At 32.6% G+C, this 19,965-nt stretch overlaps 1 protein-coding gene across 5 annotated transcripts in view; it reads right to left on the reverse strand.

Moving 5' to 3' along the window:
* The window catches only part of LOC117122623 (diacylglycerol kinase beta-like), a 76,665-nt gene that overhangs the window by 32,812 nt on the left and 23,888 nt on the right, over positions 1-19,965 (reverse strand). For 3 of the 5 annotated variants that reach the window (XM_033268286.1, XM_033268284.1, XM_033268282.1), the window contains exons 4-10: positions 12,869-13,012; positions 10,411-10,620; positions 6,731-6,780; positions 5,842-5,916; positions 5,484-5,603; positions 3,632-3,749; positions 803-894 (exon numbers count right to left, since the gene is read on the reverse strand). In XM_033268286.1, the coding sequence (XP_033124177.1) occupies positions 803-894; positions 3,632-3,749; positions 5,484-5,603; positions 5,842-5,916; positions 6,731-6,780; positions 10,411-10,620; positions 12,869-13,012 (809 nt within the window). The remainder of the gene's footprint in view (positions 1-802; positions 895-3,631; positions 3,750-5,483; positions 5,604-5,841; positions 5,917-6,730; positions 6,781-10,410; positions 10,621-12,868; positions 13,013-19,965) is intronic. The other 2 variants (XM_033268287.1, XM_033268283.1) reach the window with 1 other exon arrangement.

Consider the following 19,965-nt stretch of genomic DNA (forward strand, 5'->3'; position numbering starts at 1 on the left):
AGACTGTATTTACATTTGAAAAATGATTAGTTAAATTATAAAAACTAATTGAGGATCTGTGATTTGTTGATGCTTTGTTTACTTCATTTACCTAAACCATACCATAAACCATACCAAAGCTTATAAAGCTGAACATATTTAAACACTGTACAAAAAATATTTAATTTAAACTATAAATTTCCAATCATATTTAATTAATTTTAAAATTTTGCTAAATGTAGAATATCTTACATTAAGAAGACCACTCAAACATACTAGATTTACTTTGGATCTATAAGTAAATATGAGCTTAAATTTTTATAATTTAAAGTTATCATTTTATTTAAATGTCATCTTGACTACTCTACAAATTTTGATTAGAACATTTAGAACAAGGGTGGGCATAACAATGAATTACTGATTTAATACTGAGGCCCATATGCAAATTTTATGGTGAAAACCTGATGTTTAAAGTATTCTGGTTAAATCTTCATGCACTGATTCTACACCTCTTTATGCTCAGTTTAATTACTTTTTAATGATAATCATCCTGGGCCATAACACAAATAAAACGGATTGTTGAAAAAGAGAGGTTCGACTATATGGAACAAATTTATAAAATTTACAAAATATATCATCACACAATAAAGTTATTAAAATGGTGAAAGTACTTAATAAAACAATCAACTGATTTTGATATAAATTTGAAAGCATATGAATGTGTAGGGACTGATTATTTGTGGTGAATAAGTGTAAATACCTTTTATTGAGTGTATTTGTTAATTATGTTTTTTTCTCATGATGTTTCTGTTATAATACTTACAGCTCCTCCCGCCTTCTTTGATTTCATGTAGGTACTGATGCAAGTAGCTGGTGCATTCTGTACACACCTTTCATGTACTGTATATTTACAAACTGAAAGAAGCAAACACAATACGGTAATGTGTTAATATGGAAACAACAATAATTTAACCTTTTAATATAGTTAACTGTTAGGAACCATTAGTCTGTATTGTAAAGGTTAAGTCATGTTGAAAAAAGTGGAATGTTTTAAAGTCATCGATAATAAAATCTTAAACAATTACATGTACAAATACAAAATCACGTAATAGTAACTTTAGTATGGAGAAACACCTCCACTCGTGATAATAAAAATGATGATGAATATTTGAGATAAACATGTCCCCATCAGTATTCAAAACCAAGACCTTCCAATTACTGTTTGGATAATCTACTACCTAAAGCTACATTTACAATAGACACGATTATGACACTATGACACAATACAGATGCGCTCAGTGTTAAAGAATACAAACTACGCGATGATATGTCGTTGTCGTGTCGTAAATGTATATATTGTAAAATGTAGCTTAAATGTGTCCTAAAAGGAAAATGCAAGGGTGTATACCATTAGCCTCACAGCTTCTTTTATTCGAATGGTAATGAAGTCTTGGGTTCGAATCCTGAAGGGACATATATTTTTCTTAAATATTTTTATTAGATTTAATTACAGAAATTTTGAAGTTGAATTCCCAAAGAGCAACCTTGAATAGATCCTGTGCATAGTGTGTGTCAATGCTGCCCTCTACCAGAATAATTATATTCTTTACCCAAGTCAATAAACTAGTACTGAAAAAGACCAACGTAAAATGGCCTGCATCTATTACAATTATGTATTTTGAAGATGTGATGCTAAATAATTGCTTAACATTTGTTTTGGCATCTTAAAAAAAATATAAATGTAATTATACCTTAAAATAGTATTCCTGACCTCTATATACATGACTTACCTTATTTGCTTGTTTTCTAATTATACCTTTTAGTTTTAGTAATAATGTCATTTTTTAAAGTGTTTTTTAGTAACTAGTAAAACAAATTTCATTGTTCACTTGTTTAAAACTGATGGCAATAAAGTATTCTTGATTCTTGAAAATTAATTATCCAAAACTAAACAACTACAAAAACCCCCGCATAAGCTCAACTCCTATTTTTATGAGATTTGTGGGTGGTGGAGGAGGAGGACCATAAAAATTCATATTTAAACTTTGTATCTAATAATTAAAGTAATATATTTATTGGTGGATGGTGTTGATGACCGTATTTAGTGGCAAAACTTAAGTTACTTAAGTCTTAGAGTATCATGCATCAATGACAACACTGTGGAAAAAGACAATGAAGCTTTTACAGTATCAGAATACAATGCATACTGTTGTGTGTGTCTGGTTGAGTGATGTTATTTTGATTTTACTGAAATTTTACATTTTTACAGCTGATATTTCACCATATTCCAAATTTGATTACAATACACTATTATAAAAACTCTGTTTTCTAATATTAATATTATGACATTTGATTAAAAGTATTTTTTCTACTGAGCAAAATTTGAGTTCATATTTGGATGGTAACTGCCTGGTTATGACAAAATGTTGGCATCATTGCCCATAAGGCCATTTGCAAGTTAAACATGTGGATTGTCTTTTCTATATCCATATAAATGCATCTTGATCAATAGTGCAAGAATAATGAAAAACAGATATTTGAATTTTGGTGAGCATGGCATTTTTATTCCTTAAATGATACTGCAAATGAAATGTTAATTATATGCACACCCTATCTCATTAATGATGTCTACAATGATTTTTAATTAACAATTATTCAGTAATATGGGTTCGTTGAATTGTTGAGGTACACTAAAAGTGACCTCTCTACTGTTTTATTTGTGCTTGCTCTCTGCTGTCAAATTATCCAAGATGCTCAACAAGTTTAACAATCATTATTGAATAAATTCATTGGATCCAAAGTCAAGTGTAAAATCAAGATGTTAAATAAATAGTGAGTAATATCTCAATTTTAAACTTGACTTTGGATCATCAAAAACAACCTCTAATACAAGTTTAACAATCACAAAAAAAAATGAAAAGAAGCATGGTAAAACTTACTATGTACATCTTTTAGTAAAAGTAAAAATGGAAATTCTATTGCAAAAAATTTGTTTTAATTTTTGATGCAAATTGTCAGTTTTAAGGGGATTTTTTTGTGCAGAAATTATATTTTGTCTGTGTATTTGATTTTCAATGCTTTTCCATATGTTAGCAAATGGTACGGAATAAGGCATTTAGAGCATATGTTCACATTTAATGACCAAATAAAACCTCTATATATTTTCAGCAAAATATGTTAATTTATATCCTGGGATACCCATTAGTATGTTCAGCTGAGGGTTTTGTTTGACCAATTACAGGAATACAATATATATATCATCTTTCCTTACAAAATACATTTTTATTGTATGCTATAAAGCTGTATCCAAATTATCAAATGGTCTTTGAAAAAAAAAAATTGTATGCCTATATATAGTCATGATGTTCTTATAATATAGATCTTATCTGTTTATTGTTTAGTGTGTCATTTTTCTATCAAACATTTTTTGCTTTGAGTTACTGCTTTATTGCATTATTTAAGTTTGCACACATTGGGTTTGGTTCTATGCAAGCTCTACTGGTGGGGGGGGGGGGATGTTTACTTTTGTAGAGTGGCTAACAACACTTGGTAACTGCAAGTAAAAATGCTACACAAGTAAGCAAGTAACAAATATATGGTGATGTGATGTTATCAAGCCCATATTTAGGTATGTTGCATAGAAATGACTTACAAGTACAGCTCAGGCCTTGTTTGCCCAAACCAACCAACAAATTTAGGCATAAATTGCAGAAAGCTGGCTTGCTAAAATGCTTCAACTTCCAAATATGATTACCATCATCTTTAACATTCTAAAAGAAATCAAAGTAACCATAAGCACATAATAATTAGTTACCATCAATTTGTGTATTATTGTTACATTGTAAAATGGAAATAAAGTTTGCATTAAGAAAATGAATAAAATTAATTATATTGTTGATAATAGGAATAAATGATGGTAATAAATATAAAGATGAGATTATCAAGATTATGATATGATATAGAATATGGTGATAATAATCTATGATGGTGATGATGATAATGATAATCATGATAATGACGATGACAATGATAAACCTAATAATGGTAATAATGATGATGATGATGATAATGATAGTAACAACACCTTTGATATTTGTATGGGATAATACTATCATTGATAACACAACTGATATTGATAATGATGAAAACAAGATTTTTTCATAATTTATTTAATTACAATGTTGATTACATTTTTTATGACTAATGTTAATTCTTTAAATTCTTATTTATAACAGGTTGACAGGTATCAACATCAGATAATCCTGCAAGACTAGACAGACAATATTAATATTGGAAGCACAAGATGGAATTTTAATGCAATTCAATGGAATTTGAAGATAAGGTTCTGACAAGGTTGAATGCTCAAGTAGCTGCAATATTGAGATTTGTGACAATAGCAGCCATACTGTATATATAGCCTTGGCTAGGCTACAGACCATGGCTGAGTAAAATTTAGTTGTCTTGATACTTATCTCAGTTATTCAATCCAATAAAAACTACATACATGGTAGCACATGGCAGATTAAATGTTTATGTTAACTATACATCGATCAATTTCTATTTTATATATGACACTAAAATATACATTTGTAACTGTTATTGAAACTACATAAATATGTATACATATATATATATTGAAGAGCGGGTTTGCATGTATGCTCCAAGTGAAATTAACTGCAAAAGCAATGAAAAAACGGTGTACAATTATTGAAAGTTGACTTGCGGAACACAAATTTATTAAGGTATAACAAAATCAAACGGATATTTCGATAGTTCCTGCTATCTTCATCAACGTTAAAGTGTTATTACACTATGTAATAAACAGATCTTTACACAAAATCATCTCATTAATCTCATGTTTAGATAAACAAGAGTAATTTGGAAAAATTCAATTGATGGAAAGCGATACTAACTATTTCATATATATATATGAAATAGTTAGTATCGCTTTCCATCAATTGAATTTTTCCAAATTTCAATTTTTAGGTGAAAAGTATAATTGAGTCAAAAAAATTAAAAAGAATTAAAAACTGTTTCAAATATGTTTAGTTAACTTTGAAAGGCAAACTATGGCCAAATGAAATTAATTGTTAGTTTCATATCTAGGAAATTTTTATATTTCCTATTTACTATCCTGTATAATAGTGGTACAGGCTGGGGAAAAATAAAATTATTTTTTTTACAAAAGTAAAATTAATCTTTGTAATGTATTCCATTTTCTTCTTTGGGTTTGACAAAAATCTTTCAGATTGTCATTATTAATACTTTCCATTTTTTTAAAATAGCAAATAGTAAATTTTTTTTATGAGGCTCCAAAACTTGTTAAGGACAGTGAGGTGAAACTACCAAATTGTATTTAGCTTAAACCTACTTACTTAGGGAAACATCCCACTTATGTCTTGGTGTTTGTGTTATCTAATGTTACATGTCTGAAATAGACATATGTTTTGATACGAATTTAAGATGATGGAGGAGGTGGTGAGTGTGGAGTATCAAAGACTTACTGTATCAAGGCCAAGTAGGACCAACAAAGGTATAGTAGAAGTACCACCACGAATCCACTCCTCTAAAGACACATACCCATCAGAATCAAAATCAATCTCAATCATCATATCTTGTAAAATCTATCAAAAGAAGTCAAGTGTGTTAGGTTAGTTATAGTATGTTTATTTTAACGATTCAAAATAAAACATGTTTACTTCAACCAATCAATTAAAAGCTCTTATCAAAAGAAATCAGATCAAGTATGCCAGGTCAGTTATTTTAAGTTTATTTTCAACCAATCAAACTAAAACATATAATTATTTTAAGCAATCGATTTAAAGCTCTTATAATAAATTATGGGATATCATGTGGACATACCGGTCTGAGTTCAGTCACATCCCATCCTAAGTATTCAGCAACATGCATCATTTGGTTCACAATACAATCAAGCTCCTGATGAAGTAAAAAGACAAAATTATTTAAATTATAAATTCTTTTTAGAAAATATAACACAAATAATTACAAATGGTTAAGATGATGAGGAAGATAATGATGATGATTATGAAGTTGTAGTGCTGATGTGACAATTCTGTGAATACAATGATGATGATTATGATGAAGTTGTTCATTATGATGGATTGCATTGGATTGGATTTATTCGGTGTAAACACCAAGGATAGCCCACGAAAGTCTAGAAGAAGACTTATTTCCAGTGGGGTCCTTCTGGTGGTGATTGGGCAGTACACCGGGAGACAAACCCCTACTCTTTTCCGAAGAGTGTTCTGTGTTCTTTAACATGCACATGGGCCATAAATGCATAGGGACCAACGGCTTAAACGTGTCATCCGAAAGACGGTGCGCTATAGTAACTTGTATTTCAGCCCTCTAGCTGAAACACAAGGAGAGGCAGCAATGGGAATTGAACCGGGGACCTAGAAATCTCCATGGTTCAGCGCACACACAGAGGCTACCACAAGATTAGCCGACTGAGCTAAGCTGCTCTCACGATGATAATGACGAGAAAGAAGCCAATGTGAAGATGATAACGGAAAAGGGTAATGATGATGGTGCTGGTACGGATAATAGTGGTGATGATAATAACGAAGATGATAATGGCAATGATGATGATGATAATAATGTCAATCATTATATGACTATTATTATTATTATTAGCCATTCAATATTAATAATAATAATGAATAATGAATAATGCAACTTGAGGTAACAGTAAAAATGTCATGTCAGGAATAAAATGAAAACAACTTACAGTGCTATCAAGAATTCCATTACCATCAGTGTCATACAGGCGGAACATAACTGAAATAAAACAAAGTAATACAACAGATATTAAACTTTTACTTTTACTTTGATACTTGGCACTGTACCCGTTATTTTTGATTTTATTAATGTTTTTATGACTTTTATGCTTACTTTTTTAATGTACTCTGACAATTATTAATTTTACCTTGTATTATTGAAATAAAAATTAATTTGAATGAATTTTTCTCAAATTCTTACCACAAGACATATTTGTGGAACAATGCTACAGAAATAAGAAGGTAATTTTTTACTATGGGATACAGTCCACAAATAAAGAAAATTTGAGTATTATTTGAGTAGTCTAATGGAGGGTAAAGGGACACTTGAAAGGTTTTAGGACTAAGGATGCACCAGACATGATATTGATCTATGGCACACAGGTTAAAATCACTAGCAAGTTAGGCTGCAGGAAATATTGGCACCCGTTCAGGAAATTTAGCAGGGAGAGCACCAAATTTAGGGAGGGTACAAGTAGGCCAAATTTACTGGGGGGACTGAAATTTCTGTGACACCATAAATAATTTGGGCAAAAGCTACCAAAAATACTAACTCATTTTACATGACTGAGACAAAAGGTAATAATGTCCAACATTGAGTAATGTCAGATTCATAATTCCAATTACTACAGCATTTAACAATGTCAGAATTCCATGTTGAAACTACTCGGTGATAAATACAGAACGCATAATTGCACGTCACTACAGCATGGCATAAATGCCAGCATGGTTTAACACCCAAATGTTTTTTGAACCACAAATCCTATTGCATTGTAAAATATTTTAATTAATGTTACATGCGCTCATTAAGAGACTGAAATGTTGACATTAATGTAACTCATTCTATTTGCTCAAATTTGAATGGAACTCTTTTGTTGTCAGTCAATGGCGAGCATTGATAAAGTAAGTGATTTTAAGTGCCACGGCTAGAGTCCACTTGCAGGAACGTAAACAGAATATCATATTAGATACAGTAGATATCAATGTTAATTTGCTTAATTTAAAATCACACAAGTACTTACTTAGGTTCTACGCACTGAAATAGCATTTCATATACATGTTACTTAAGTTGTAAGCATTAACAGTGCATTCCATTCACTTAAGTGTATCTTCTTGCACACAAACAACCATGGATATCAGTGCTTAAAAGTGTGTGGTTCATGTGCAAGTGTATGAATATGTCTAGTGTACAACATAGTAGGCCTACAAACCCTAGCCAGCATATGGCTTAAGGCCTGTTTATACTTCAATGATAAAGATAACGATAAAAAAGCTAAAAAGCGATTGTTCATATAGAAAATAAAAGAAATAAGATATTTTTTTACACTAGGACGATTTGTTGTGTATACGATAACAAAATATTTTAACAAATCAGGTGACGTCATAATCATGAAAAAACGATAAAATCATTGCTAATACTACGATTTTAATGTTTTTCCATGGTTATGACATCATCCAAATTTAATTTGTCAAAATATGTTATCACATAACTAATAAACACTAGATCGAATAGTTCTAGTGTAAAAACTTCTCTTATTTTCTATATGAACAATTGGTTTTTAGCTTTTTTATTGTTATCGTTATCGTTGAAGTATAAACAGGCCTTTACGCAGGCAACAGACTGCCTGATACTCTTTGAACAAGGGGTGTTCACATTGCTGAGCCCTACATGTTAATATGCATTTTTTTTTTTTTTTTTTAAGGATCTGAATTTATATGGCACTGGTATCATTATTTCTATTGTCACTGGATACCGAGTTGGCCAACTGGCACATTTTGTACAACTTTTACTTCCCTTGAGGAGTATCCCTAGTCATGCTGCTTTACACGCACAACCCATACGTACAATGCCATACCATCCTACCAGGTACCCATTATTACTCCTGGGTGGAGAGAGGCACACGGAAGCCCAAGGCAAACCTGCCAACCCTTGGTTCATGAAAATCTGGAGAGTTTTTTTAAGAATCTTAAAACTACAAATCATTGGCCGTTGGTGGCGACATTCGAATTGAAAATACATTTTTGTTGTGAGTAGTGAAAATGAATACTTTCACTCAATATTACGTTCACACAAGTTACAAGAATAAAAATATTTCCTGATCAATTAAAGGTAAATTAAATAAATAAATACCTAGGATTTGCATTTACTCTTAAATTTCTGCCAGCAAATTTAAAGTGCGTTTCATGTAGAAGTGTTTGGCGCAACGGTTGTAGATCGGACTTTTCAACTTTTAGGTCTGGGGAGGCTTCATGGTGAAGTCGCTTGTGTCCTTAGGCAAGACAATTTATCTATGTTTGTCTCTCTCTAACCAAAGGTATAAATGGCTTCCAGCACATGCTGGGAAGGTAAAACAGACTGGTGAGTGGAAGGATTGGAATATCCCGACAGCCTTGGACAGTCTGGTTCAAAATCCAAGGAAAGAAGACGAACATTCTGGCCTGTGAGGCCACAACTACAGGTTTCGGCTTTTACCCTATAAAATTTAAGATTTTTGTAGTAAAATGTCTTTTATTGCTGGATTCTAATCTGTGACTTAAGGAAACTGATAACTTGTACAGTATTGTTTTAATTCAGCAAATTTAAAGTTGCATTTTAATTTTTGAGGGTTTTTTTGGATGGCAGCTTTTTTAGCGAAGCGAACAAGCAAGAAAATCTGATCTGCTCATATACTTGTAATGCGAGAATAGTAAATTCTAATACTCAACAAATTTCTATTTCCTCAGTCAAATTGCCAAAACACTAAGCTGCAACATTTTCTCTGAGGTTTGCATTCTGCAATTACAGTCATACAACAGACTTGGTAATAACAAATCTTGGGTATGACCTTTTCAACGATTAGCTCTTTTAAAAAGTATGTATTTTCTTATCGTCATTTAAGCCTTTGGAATCCAACAGCCCCAGGTAGGCTTCAGAATGACCTTTCACCTTGATGTAATTATAATGCTTATATTTACTTGGTTGACGAGTACATTAAATTGAACGAATGATGCAAGAAGTAGACATTGACAATCTAACAATTATTTCACCACATATCTGTGATGTAGCGAAAATTGTAACTAACAAAATCAGAATGAATTAAGTTCAAGATCTAGATTAGTATTGCCAAGATTACGATGGCACCTAGAAGCCTAATTAATGTATGTTTTTCATTTGGTGTAAGCTAAGTGATGTGACATTAGACTTTAAGCAATATATGGTATGGACAAGCCACAATTAGATGGATTACATGAGACCATGTGACTTGTTGAGGCAACATCAAAATGTATATTAAAGACTAGACATTACCTAGAGTTTACATGATAAATCACCTTCATTACAATTACTATCATCATCAGAAAAACAAAGCTTAACCCTCATAATAATCACCATCTCATTGCCGAAAAATAAATGCATCTTAAAAAATGCCTTAAAAACCATCATCGCCATAATCATTGTTATTATTATCAATATTATCATCCATCATTTATTAATAAAAGCTTAAAAAATGCTGTTTCTAACACCACATAGTGTTTGTACTCTTCCTTAAAAAAAGAGATTTTGTTCGGTTTGAACTGGTCAAACACAACATTTTGTTTTTTAGCCTCAGCATCAATACCTCTTTTTTTTAATTTTCATGCATTTTTGACTTACATTCCAATTTATCTTCTGGTTTACCACGTTCAAGAAGTGACAGGTAGCAGACTATATCCTTCATAAAAACTACTTCGTTCTCCACATCTGGCATTGGTTCACCTGGTTGGTTGCGATGAGGGCGTGGCGCTATCTGCTCCTCTAAAGCTTCTGTTTTCTTTTTGTGTCTCTTGGCTCGTACCGAGTGGAAAAAACTTTTTTTAGCTTTACCTAAATGATAATAATTGTTTGAGTTTACAATAAACCAGTGTTTGAAATAAGGCTTGTCCGCTTGTCCCAGCCAACCGAAATGTCCCACTGGCCAAATTGTCCGTGGGACAACCAAAAATTTTGGACCCAAACCTCACCTCAAGTAATCGTTTTTTGCCTCCCAAACTTTATTGCGTTGTTGTCACTGGCGCGGCCATTTTGGATTCACTGAGTCATGTTTTCTCGCATTTTTGGTCTGAGACTTGAACTGAGGCGCCTTCTCGCGTGTTACTTATACTGTGGCGTGCCCATAGAGATATACAGTGATAAGAATACTAGAGCGCTAACCGCAATGTATTCGATGTTCGAAATACGCAGAACTCTGTGTGTGTACCATCCAAGATGGTTGCCATAAATTTAGCCAATCAAATTTCGCTAAGCACCATCGTTTGCAATTGCGCCCTCAATTTACTCACAAAGTTCAGTACAGCTAGTTACCCCTATGTTTGAAACTCAAGCGTTGCGGTGTTTGGGTGTAATGTACACGATTTTAATTTTCATTCCTTGGTACTTTATTTTTGAATAAGATGCTCCACTTGGTCTCGTTTTGGCTACAATAGTTTAATAATTTGTTATTACCATTACTCATTATCATTAATGAAATAATAGTCAGTCAGAGGGCTTATTAATATGTAATAATATGTATACTAAGTCTGAAGGTGGCGCTTTACTACGACGTCCCCATCTTGGATGGTACACATACATAACTCTGCATTGCTGCGCCATCTTGTCAGCACTCTAGTTGTTAAATAGCTCTATGGGCGGGCCGCACAACAAGGCACTGACTCACGTATCAAGGCGAATGAGGCGCGCGTGGGAAGGCGTTCAAACTTTTCATTGAACTTTTCGTCATGTCGAACCCATGCTCTGACAGTGCTAGAAAAGCAGGAGGGAAAACAGTGCAAGGTAAAAATGAAGCAAGCAACAGATAATATACAGACATGTAAAAACATTTGCGGACAACCAAAGTTTCCATCTAGGTTGTCCGCTGGACAACTTTAAGTTTTTCCTTATTTCAAACACTGTAAACATATGGTAAACAGTATTAAAAATAGATTTACGGTACTAACAAATTTGTCATTTCAATATATATGCTAGTAGTACCGTAGATAAAATGTAAAAATATTAAATTAAGATTAAATTTCCTTTTTTGTCCAACACCAAATATTTGAAATTGTAAACACTGGCTGGCCCCTGGGAACTGGCGGCAGCCACAGTGCAGATACATTGTCCCTTATCCGGCCTAACTCTAATGCGAGGGTTATTCAAGGAGCTGAGCGATCAGACTCCTATTAAAACCTGATGCTAGCAGGGTTTTAACCGGGGTCTGCAGCACAAGTAGCAGTAACAATACCTCTCAGCCAAACACTCAGCTATGTATGCTTAAAATGTATGATCGTTAAAAACCAACAAGGATTTTTGGATTAGGCCCCTAAAGACCTGTGGAAGCCATTTTGCAGTGCCTTAAGCATCACGGTCAGTACATCAGGAGACAATCCCCTAATCTTTAATATCAGTGTACGAAATTCTCTTCCTTTCGCATAGAACCAACAGCTTAATACTGCATCCAAGAAACCAGGTAAAGGGCCTCACCAGGTGTCAATCAAACTTACCTATGGACCAATCAGAACAGAGCCCCTGTCCCTTAGCAACAATATCCAAGGGGTGGGGCTTAGTGGAAAAGGTACACTAGAGCAAAATGTCACCCAAAAAACACAAGCAAGGGCAGAATTGGCAGGTTTCAAACTTGCTCTCTCTTTCTCTCGCTGCACTTATGTACCGTATAAACTTGCATATAAGACGAGGCTTAAAATAGCAAATTACGTTCGAAAAACTGGGGTCATCTTATACAAGCGAAATACAAATCTTAGCTTTTTAAAATCATGTTCATCTTTTGTGCAGAACGTCCGTAACGCACAATTTACTACGAATAGCTACTAAAAAGTTAGTATGAATGAACGCGATTTTAAATACCGAGAAGATTTTGTAGAACATCTAAAATCAAAAAATCAAAAATATGAATTCTGACAGCGGAACAGGGGTTGCCTTATATGCCTGACATACAAAAATCGAGGGTCGTCTTAAGTAGGTCACCTTATACGCGGGTATATACGGTACAACGAACATACATTCAACAAACTTAGTCATCAATTTCTTGTTATAACATAACAATAAATGTATGTTGTATATAAAATGTTTCATCTCTTACCCTTCTTTTCAGCGTCACCTGCTTTACCATCGCCCCCTTGCAAGGTGTGTTCATGGTGCACTGATGTGGTACCATTCGATGCATTGGACTTCTTTGAGGAGCTTCTTGAATGCGATACTGCTGGGTCCCCAATAGCTGATCCTTCTAGTGGGGGGAGAAATCTGACATTAATTTCATTCAAGATCGAATGTTAAACATATTTACTGATTTGGGATTGCTCAAGCACAAAAAACATACAATGATACATTTATTGTAATCCCAAATGTTGTGGAAATGGAACATTATTATTAGGCAACTGTTTTCATGATAACAATAAAAGCATTTTCATATTTAAATTTTTAACAAAGATTCCACGATATTAAACCCAAGCTCTGGAGGAAAAACATGATATGTACAACTGATTTTTCTAAGACAGAAAAAAAATTTGATGACAAACTAGGAAGTGATTAATAAAATACAGACTTTAAAAATGGGATGGATAAGGGAAAACACCACCATTTTCCACCAATTTTTTTTAATATTTAAAAATCTGTATCGCATTAACCACTTTTGTCAAATATGCTTTCTGTGTCTTAAAAAAAATCAGTTCAAAAAATGCTTTTCCCTCCAGAGTCTGACTTTAACATTTAAACACATAATATTTAAAGAGTCCAACATTATTTCTTTTTTATACTAGCATTCCAATTATACAGTTATGTCAATGAAATTCATGACTTCAGTTTCTAAGAGGCTTTAACCCTGTAGGCAAGGAGTTCAGTCACCCATTCCAATATCTAAAACTAGATTCCCCCGAAAGGTTGAGAATCTGCCTCCAATCAAAGGTCTGCAATCCCTATCAGTTATATTAAATTAGATCTAAAGCCATTTCAAAACAGGAAATAAAGATTTTAGGAATTGAAAGAGGATCTCTAGAATACAAATGAAACTTCACAAGAATCAAAGCAAATGTGAAATATTACAAGAAATTAACAAAATGACTTTCTTTTATGTGAAGATATTTGAAATCTACTGTACATCATGCATAATTATTAATAAAAATTATTTCAATATCGAACGATAAGAGGGAGGGGATACTATTATCCCTAGTAAGTATCTTTAAGTAAAATATTAACAATATTAAGCACAGCAATAATACAGTAGGATGTAACATGTACACTTCATATGGTGAATGTGTAAGATACACACAGGTCATGAAAGGTATTCATGAGATACACACTACATACCTGTACCTAACGAGGTACAGTACATGTGTTAACATGTTACATACCTCATGAGGTGAACACATAGTATAATGTACATTTAATGAGGTGTATACATAGTACATACCTCATGAGGTTATGGAAAGGTATTTATGAGACACACACTACATACCTAATGAGGTACATGTGTTAACATGTTACATACCTCATGAGGTGAACACATAGTATAATGTACATTTAATGAGGTGTATACATAGTACATACCTCATGAGGTTATGGAAAGGTATTAATGAGATACACACTACATACCTAATGAGGTACATGTGTTAACATGTTACATACCTCATGAGGTGAACACATAGTATAATATACATTTAATGAGGTGTATACATAGTACATACCTCATGAGGTTATGTGAGATAAACACATTTTGCACACCTCCTGAGAGGTGTACACATGGCATGTACACTTCATGAGATGTACTGTACCATACACATATCACATACCTCATCATGAGGTATCAGTCTGTAAGATGCACTCATTCTGTAATACATGAAGTATAAATGTGCGGGCTAGTCCCCACCTCAAGCACTTGAGACTTCAGTCTAAAGCGCTATATAAATCCAACCATATTACATTACATAAATGTGAGATACACACATACTATGTAACTCTTGATATGCACACATGTACATTCCACAAGAATAATGCATATTACATACAGTAAACTCATGAGGTGTGTATGTGAGATACATATTACATACCTCATGAGATGTACAGTATGTACAGACATACTGTATATGTACATTCCACAAGAACATAATCATAGTATGTACAGTACCTCATGAGGTGTGTATGTGAGATACATATTACATACCTCATGAGAGGTAGACATATAGTATGTACATTCCACAAGAAGCACACATATTACATACAGTACCTCATGAGGTGTGAATGTGAGATACATATAGTACATAACTCATGAGACATAGACGTGTACATTCCACAAGAAGCGCACATAGTACATACAGTACCTCATGAGGTGTGTATGTGAGATACATATTACATACCTCATGAGAGGTAGACATATAGTATGTACATTCCACAAGAAGCACACATATTACATACAGTACCTCATGAGGTGTGAATGTGAGATACATATAGTACATAACTCATGAGACGTAGACGTGTACATTCCACAAGAAGCACACATAGTACATACAGTACCTCATGAGGTGTGTATGTGAGATTCACATTACATAACTCATGAGATGTATACACATAGTATGAACATGCCACAAGAAGCACACATAGTACAGGTGTACAGAGTATGTATAAGATACACTCATATAGTGCATGAAGTATACGTGAGAAATACACAGTACACACACCTCATGAGATGAACACACACAGTAGTATGTTCATTTCATGAGGTACACACATATTACATACCTAATGAGGAGTACATTACTTTATAACATTACTTTCACCACTGTATAACCATACAGAATAACTTAAGAGTTCTAAGTACTCAAAATATACATAATACTTCTTCAAGTTGTACAAGCACATACTGAGGGGTAAGTCTATATTAATTTAGTAGTACTGTAGGTCTATATTATGTAGCTTTATAGCAGAAAATACTGCACTTTTATACTGTATGTGCAAATACTTTTTTAGCATTTAAGGTACTAATACTATTCACATTGAAACAACGTTGATTTTACTTCATGAATTAGGCCCTATAAAAAACATTAGTTTATCACCCTATCTAGCCTGGAAAAGCGTTAAGAGAAGGAGGCCTTTTCTTTTTCTTTTAAATTTCTTTAAATTTGCTAAAGCCTAATATCACCCCTGGGTTGTTTGCTGGTGCATTGATATTCAAAGTAAAACATGATTGAGATAATGCAAACAATATCTACTATTTAATTAACAAAATGAAAAAAAAAAAAAAAAAAAAAATAATAATAATAATAATAATAATAATTTCCCCCTCCCCCAGTACCATAGAAGACATGTGCACAAGGGCCTTACTTATCTACCAATAATTCTACTTCATATTTTTGGAGATGTCTCAGAATACATTTCATGAATATCAATACTCATATTTTCAAGATGACTATTCCTATCAGGAAGAGACCTTTGATGACCTGTAACATTGCTTCACCTCCCACTCACCACCCACCAGCTTAGTTTTATGACTGGGTGTGGTACACATCACATAATTTTAGGTCAGGTGCTTTCACCTTATGAACTTCGAATGCATTGAAGTTAACATTCTCTACCAGATTATAATTTATAACGAAAGCCAAATCACAGCATGTTTTACTTTTTTTTTTGAACTATTATTTAGAAGGGTGGTATAATAATAACAATAATAATAATAATAATAACAATAACAATAATAATAATAATAATAATAAGAGTAATAATATATAAATTTGGAAAATATTTTATAGAAGTGGCACATACCACAATGATGGTGCATCCACAGCATAAATATCCCAAATCAAAATCATTTAAACCAATGAAATCTCTTAATACAGGTACTATAGGCATATAGCACAATTTGTATATAAAACAGAGTAGCCATTCTCTGGACATAAATAAAAAGGCAAATATATATTAAGTCAAGTGTTTTCAATTCATTAACTTTAAATCTGAACTTAAAATTCTCTACCATAGGATCTTTGTTATAATAAGCCTAATCACAGCAGGTTTTACATTTTTTTTTTTGACTATTCCATTCATTCAGAGGGATATTAAAAAACCTGATAAATCTTTTAAAACATGGCAAGCAAATTCATATAAATAAGATTAAGGATGATAATAAAAATGCTTTTGTTCCTTGTGGATATGGATAAGCTTCAACAAAACATTTGAGGAATGAATATTGTCGTGAAATATCTGTCATGCATTTCAGCCCACGCAAACACTGGGGAAGGAAATGATCTTTTATTGACCTTAATTCCCAGGTCAACCGCCCACCTACTTCTTAACTGATGTTTATGTAAGCAACACAAGGCTGTAACATACAATTAGATTAGCAAAACATACTAATACTAATATTGGAAACATTTTGCTAAATTATGAAAATGATATTATCTAACAGTTTAATTTTGCTCAAATAATAAAGGACAGAATATGAATGAATAAGTTGGGAAAAACCAGAGGAATTCGAGGTTACAATGGACACTTACACATTTATATAAGCACTTGTAATGAAATAATATAATTTCTAATAAATTTTATTAAATATAATTATATTTTCTCTAACTGGATCACAAACCATCTTGCACAACAAATTTACTAATCTTGGTAACCATCAAAAATAATATACTGTACCTTTAATAATAAAATTATTAAACGAACAGGTCATTTGAAATACAGTACAATAAAATATATCCGTGTTGCAATGAAATGAAGTATATTGTACTGTATTTCTTAGGACCAGTCTCCTGTTAATAAATTTATTAATTTTAGAAGTGTTCTAGACAAACAAATTGTCAATGGACAACTTTGACATGGTTGATGGGTTTTGAAATGTGGGTGGATATGGGACAATGAATAGGAATTGAAATGTGAAAGGGGTTAAAATGGTAATTGGTGGAAGGACCTTGCAATCACTTTGACCAGAGCTATACAAAATGCAGTATTTTGGTGTGACACATGACAAGTTGTTTTCTTTCCATCTCATAAATATCATTACACATTTAATTTTTTTACATATTATATATAAAGATTGGGATAAATTTATAATAGAACTTGCATTAAGAATTATAGTATTATAATTTACATTCTGAATTTATTACCAAATTATCACTATTGTAATATATAAATGTAATGTATTCTAAATTGCATTATCATTTACTAAAATTTCAACAGAATCTTGTCATGTTTCATCAAGATGGGAGGTTAGACAAGTAAGCAATGATCAATTAGTTAATTATAGTAATAGATTTAAGAGAAAAAGGTAACTTGCTATAATAATTTAAGGATTGGCATTTGCTAGCAAAGAATAAGAGAAGGACTTAGTCATGCTCCCTAAGTCTGTAAGATTTGTAAGATTTTGTTAGCTATATAAAGGTAATAATAATAGTAATAATAATAATAATAATGTTATTGTTTATAATAAAGGTTATTTATATTAATATACCAAAAAAAAAAAACATTTAAGTTTGTAAATTTCCTTTTTAGTAACCAGAAGATTAATAAATCAATAACAACAATTATATAGTAATATTAATATACTATTATAATAACTTTTATGTAAAAAATGTAGTTTTTTTTTTTGTAGTTTTTATAACTCCTGATGTTTTTTCTTAGGGCTATTTCTCCAGCACAATATGTCCTATTGTTTCTTTGTTGTTTCTGTCTTGTTTAATGTTTGAAGATGCAAAAAAAGGATTAAATTACTCCCATTTAACTGTAAGGCTATCAAAATCAAACATAAATAGCAACATTAGAATTAAATTAGTAAATAAATGTCAAAAGGCATATAGCAATAGTAATATTTGTAATGCTAATGAAATACAGTAAAACCTGCCTAAGTTGACTTTGCTTAACTCAAATAATTTCAAAGTCGATCTTACTTTACATGCCAAATTGTTGTGTTTTCCATTAATTAACGATCTGTACATCAAATTTTATCTAAGTCAAACAATTTCTCTATGCCATTTTGGATTCGACTTAAGCAAGTTCAAGTTCTGTAATATTAGTATTTCGAAAAAATCTGTCAATGCCAGTTGTTTATTGTGTTGTTGAATAAGACACATTTCTTAGATTACCTCGTTCCTAGGAAGGGATGTAAGTTGTTGGTCCTGTGTGCATATAGAATCTTATTACACTCAATATACAAAAATAGTAGGAGACAATAACCTGGTGTACTGGCCATTGTGTATTAGTATATGCCACACTGAGGCTAGCGCTAGGGTCAGATGCATTTCTTTGATTTTTAACAAGGACTAAAGCTATGTTCTCACACGGCAGCTACCGTTAGCTGCTGTGCGTCCATACGAGAAGATCCCGATCTGGATACCAAGAATATGATGATCGAATAACTGGCCAATAAGAAACTGGAAATTGCAAACGCGTACGTGTGATTGGTTGATGATAGAACGCGCTCACGCACTACCCGATCGGGCGTTCTCACACAGGTACTAACGGTTAGCGCTAACGGTTAGCTCCCGATCCGGATACTAGGGCTCTCGTGAGAACCAGGCTTTACATGGACTGCATTGCACTTATGTTAAGTACTAGTAAATATAGTATGCCGAGCTAAAGTTCACAAGCCATAGCCATAATTAACAATGCAAGTATACAAAGGCAGTCAATCTCAGTGACACACAACAATAGCCATATACTGTACTTATCTCAATGAATAACTGTAAACTGTTAATTTTTTACGACCTTAAAAGTGTACAATTTCATCTCAGGAATATTTATGACCCTATTTTACAATACAAAATGTGTTGCAAGCCAATAGTTAACTGAAGATTTTTATGTTGTTCTATTTTACTCATAAGAAATACTATAAAAGGCAGTAAAATATGAAAGAAATGTATTACAGCACTGTACAAAAATTCAGGAAAAATAAAGGAAGATGTTGTGTAGTAGTAAGTAACTGGTGTAGCTTGTGATTACACAAATTATGTAACAATTACCATATTGTACAGAATGTGTTTCGATTTGTGATCCTGATTGCACATACAGAAGTCGACATACCCACAACCATAATTTCCACATTAGGGGTGGGGGAGACTGTCTCCCTTGAGTGCCTTTTCAAGGGAGCACCTTGGCTTTTGTGGGTCAAGCGGTGAGGATGTAAAGCAAATTCCAGCATATGGTTAATCTCTATAGCTTAATGGTTTTTGGTATAAGGGGGTGGGGGAGGAGAGT

This window comes from Anneissia japonica, unplaced genomic scaffold, assembly GCF_011630105.1.
Source record: "Anneissia japonica isolate Jap-2015-1 unplaced genomic scaffold, ASM1163010v1 scaffold287945_len1679841_cov205, whole genome shotgun sequence".
Lineage (NCBI taxonomy): Eukaryota > Metazoa > Echinodermata > Crinoidea > Comatulida > Comatulidae > Anneissia > Anneissia japonica.